The 4,070-nt window shown below is 36.1% G+C and overlaps 1 protein-coding gene across 1 annotated transcript; it reads right to left on the bottom strand.

Moving 5' to 3' along the window:
* Positions 1 to 952: 952 nt before the first annotated feature.
* On the bottom strand, positions 953 to 2,469 carry LOC113771958 (UDP-glucose iridoid glucosyltransferase-like). The gene is made up of 2 exons (XM_027316505.1): positions 1,986 to 2,469; positions 953 to 1,851 (listed from the first exon to the last, which is right to left on the bottom strand). The coding sequence occupies exons 1-2, from the start codon at positions 2,467 to 2,469 to the stop codon at positions 953 to 955; spliced, it is 1,383 nt and encodes a 460-aa protein (XP_027172306.1).
* Positions 2,470 to 4,070: the final 1,601 nt, after the last annotated feature.

The raw sequence follows: 4,070 nt of genomic DNA, 5'->3' as shown, positions 1-4,070 counted from the left end.
ACATACTATAAAATAATAATTTAGAGCTAAATAAGTAATTTAATTGAACAAATTACATTACAAATATAAGAGACTATAGTTTATTTACAAGATTCATTTGTGGAGGTCACGATCTTATGTTTTATAGAAAAGAGTTTCGTTAATGTGGAACATATATTTTAAAAAATGTGCTACGTATTTCAAACTTTTATTGATTTTGAATTCTTTTAATTTTTTTCCTTTATTTTGTATTCTCTTCACATGCCTGTTTCTTGGTGGGAGATTTTTTTTGAGAAAAAAATTTCTTTTTTAAATCTTAGATGAATGTGTTAAATGTAAAATTAAATTAGTATAAATTAATTTTTAAAAAATTAAATGATAAGTGGGATGGGACGGATATCCGTTGACCCGATCTTATTTCAGCGGATACTCTATAACCGGATACCCGTTGATATGCAGGGCGAGTAAATGTCAGAAAATAACTAACCCGTAAGGTGCGATCAGGTCAGTCAAATGGTGGACGAGACGGACACCCGACCCGCGTCCACCCTAGCTTTTGCAAGACAATAGTACTAGTTCACAACATTTGAATGCTTTGTTCAAAAGTGGAAATGATACATTTCTTGCCATAATGCTGGACAACTTTGTGATATGGCAAATACATGCTAACTTTAGACACCTTATTAGTAGTATACAATATGACTGTTGGATTAGACCCCGCCAATTGTCAATAGCAATTGCTAAATAGTATAGACACTGAAATAATAATAGTAAGTGCAGATACCAAATCAATTTTATTTTTATGTGGCCAAAAAGACAGAAGTATAACAAATTACTGTTCCTCTATGGACCTATCAATCTCTCGAATTCTCAAATGTACTACAACTTTCCATCTTTACCACACGAAATTCAAGCAGAAATACGTCTACAACTAATTGTTTCCACAATCGTTGAGAAGCACTCCCCAGCCTGTTCATTCCCTTGCTGCTGTTGAGAATGAATTGATGAACTGTGTCAAGTCATTTAAGGACTCATAAGAAGAACCACCTTTCTGCAGACTAGCTTCTATCTTGTCTTTCATTAACAGCATGTCTTGCCTCATTTCTTTGCCTTCCGTATCAATCATTAGTCTTCTTATGGCTTTCTCAATGCTTCCTCTGTCCAACACATTCTCCATTTCAAGGCCTACCTTCCATACACAAGTCAAGTATCTTGCATTCAGTCTTTGATCACCAAAAAGTGGTCTACAAATCATTGGAACTCCTTCGCAGATACTTTCTATTGTTGAATTCCAGCCACAGTGGCTCCAAAATCCCCCAACAGCTCTATGTGCCAAAACTTTTTTCTGGGGTGCCCATTTGACTATTAGGCCTCTTTCTCCAACTGATTCTTTGAAATGACCATCAAGAAAGTGATCAACTGATTGAGCTTCATTTAGAGAATCGCATCTAACCACCCACAGGAATGGTATGCCGCTGTTGGCCAGTCCCCAGGCTGTTTCTGTCAGCTCTTGTTCATTTATGCTCGCTATGCTGCCCAAGCTGACATAGAGCACTGAATTTGGAGCTTGCTTCTCGAGCCAAGCAATGCAGGTTTGGTCCTCTTCTAGGAAGCTAGTTGATGCTGCTGGAGCCATTTTGTGGAAAGGCCCTATAGGAAAGAATGGAACTTGGTACTGTTTCTGAAGCAGTGACAAGGATGAATGCTCAAGACAATCTGTTGTGTTAAAAATCACGGCCACGGAAGAGCGTATATTGACCATAGAATCGAAGAAATCCATAAGCTCTTCTGAGATTTCAGCATTAATTGAAAAGGGTAAATCCTTAAACCTCAGAGGATAGAGCTCTGACACAGGTTCCTGCAGCCTAGATTCTGTAAATTTAGAAAAATATCGAAATTTAGTTACCAAAAGTATACAATGACTGACTTATAGCTTAAAATTCTCAAACTCGTAGTATAAAGATTTCATTTTTCCTTCAGTTATTAAACCATAGTTTGCAGTTTACCTGGAAAAGGAAGAAGATTTTGTGCTTGAAGTTGAAAGATGCAGCGATAAAGCAGCATGTAAGAAGCCATGTTAGTCCTCAAAACAATGCCTGGAATCTTCATCTGAGTAGCCACTGAATCAACAAAGAACAAGACTGAATCATATATTACACAAGCAACCTGGCAACCCTCCAGCTTCTGATCTTTCATGAGTTGACCCAAGTACTCCTGCAAAGGTGCTCTGCAATTGCTGTTGATAGCCGATATGAGATCCATCAAATTCACTAAAGAAGTCTTATAGCCAGATGAATCGTCCGACAAGGGGTGAAAGATGAATTCAGGATGGTTTAAAGGATTGGGAGGCCTGAATTCAGAATGTGCAACTACAATGGAGAACCCTTTAGAATAAAGAATGCTCCCCAGCTGAAGCATTGGAGTCATGTGCCCTTGAAGGGGCATTGGAACCAACACTACCGCACGTTTTCGAGCTCTGCATTCTGCCATATCGCTCCTCTGTAGATCCTACAAATCTGGTGGATGGAGGCAGATGTCTGGAACTTAAGAAGGTGTTTTGGCAAAATGGCAGTAAACAACATACAAAACAATATAGTAAGAGGTAGTCCAATAAGGCTGGCTACATTTCACATATATAAAACTACTAGCTGAATCATTTCGTGATTTCATCCAAGATATCACCCGCATTATTCTATTTTGTGATGCACTTTTGAATTGGGCTGCATATGACTAACGTTTTTTTTTTTTTTGTTTTTTGTCGACAGGAAGTATCCCAGCATTGGCCAGACTATTCTTCCTGCATATGACTAACGTATTTTAATCGATCATTTTCTTAAGTCATTTTTATGGGGCTGCAGTTTATTGGTTTGTTTTGGTTAAATATATATATCTTTGACTTAAAAGATATAACCAGTCACTAACCTGACCTGACAGACAGGTCATGGGCAGCGGAGTTTACACTCTACTGAAGGAGACTTTGTTGCTAGTTCATTGATGGGAGTCTATTGGAAAAGTTCTAGATTGCTGGTAGAAATGGAATCAAGGTTGGAAAACATGTTTCAGCATATGCAAAGAAGAAGAGGCTGTGAACTTGAATTGTCACATGTTAACTGGGAAACTAGGTGCAATCGAGTTGAATCTCAATATAGTTTTATAATTTTATGAAGTTCGAACTCGAATTCAAGTTCGAGCTTAAAAAAATTAAAAAAATAATTATTTTATTTTTAAAAAATAAATAAAATAATAATTTTTTTTAATAAATAATAAAATATTATGAATGTATATAATTTTACTATTAAAATATAAATAATATATATATAATCGAGTTCAAACTGACTGACGAGTTAACGAATTTAGTATTTTTGAATTCGAATTCGAGCTCAATGTTGATAGAATTCGAGTCGAGTTCGGACTTGTGTCGCTCGCGATTGACTTGCGAGCAGTTTGATTCATTTGCAACCTTACAGGAGATTAGAGGATTTTCATTTACCTAGAGATTTGCAATTTCGTTTTCTTTTTCTTTGTGGGTCAAAATGCAATATTTAAGACATATCTTCTTCCCCATCCTTCAACGTTTAACTGCCGCCAGCCACCATAACATATTAAACCTATTTCTCTTTCCATAAAATTTTAACTCCAAACCAGAATAATTGCATCTGGTAATTAGTTCGGGGTTTTAAGTGGCTGGTTAAAACACAATGAATCATTAGTAAATCTAATTTTTCTTTTTTCTTGGACAAGTTCCAAGATTTTCACTTTCTGAACTCTTATGACTTCCTTAGGTCTAAAAGGGCTGCGTTAGTTAGACTAGGCGGGCCTAAATTGCCGGAATGCATTGCTTTTTGATGTTTTTACTATAATTCTGACATCTTCAGATGATGAATTGTATGTCATTCGTTTAAGGGATAATTTTAGAAACCTCCCCTAAGGTTTCTAATAATTTCACAAAACTTCCCTTAATATTTCAAAATTACACATACCTCCCCTATTGGTGCAAAAGTACTTGACTACCCTTATATAGGATACTTAATGACATATTTTTTGGAAAATTTAAAAAATTTCAGGGAAAACCAAAATTGTCCCTCTCTCTC

Source organism: Coffea eugenioides, chromosome 1 (assembly GCF_003713205.1).
Source record: "Coffea eugenioides isolate CCC68of chromosome 1, Ceug_1.0, whole genome shotgun sequence".
NCBI classification, from domain to species: Eukaryota; Viridiplantae; Streptophyta; class Magnoliopsida; order Gentianales; family Rubiaceae; genus Coffea; species Coffea eugenioides.
This window is presented reverse-complemented; position numbering and strand designations above follow the sequence as displayed.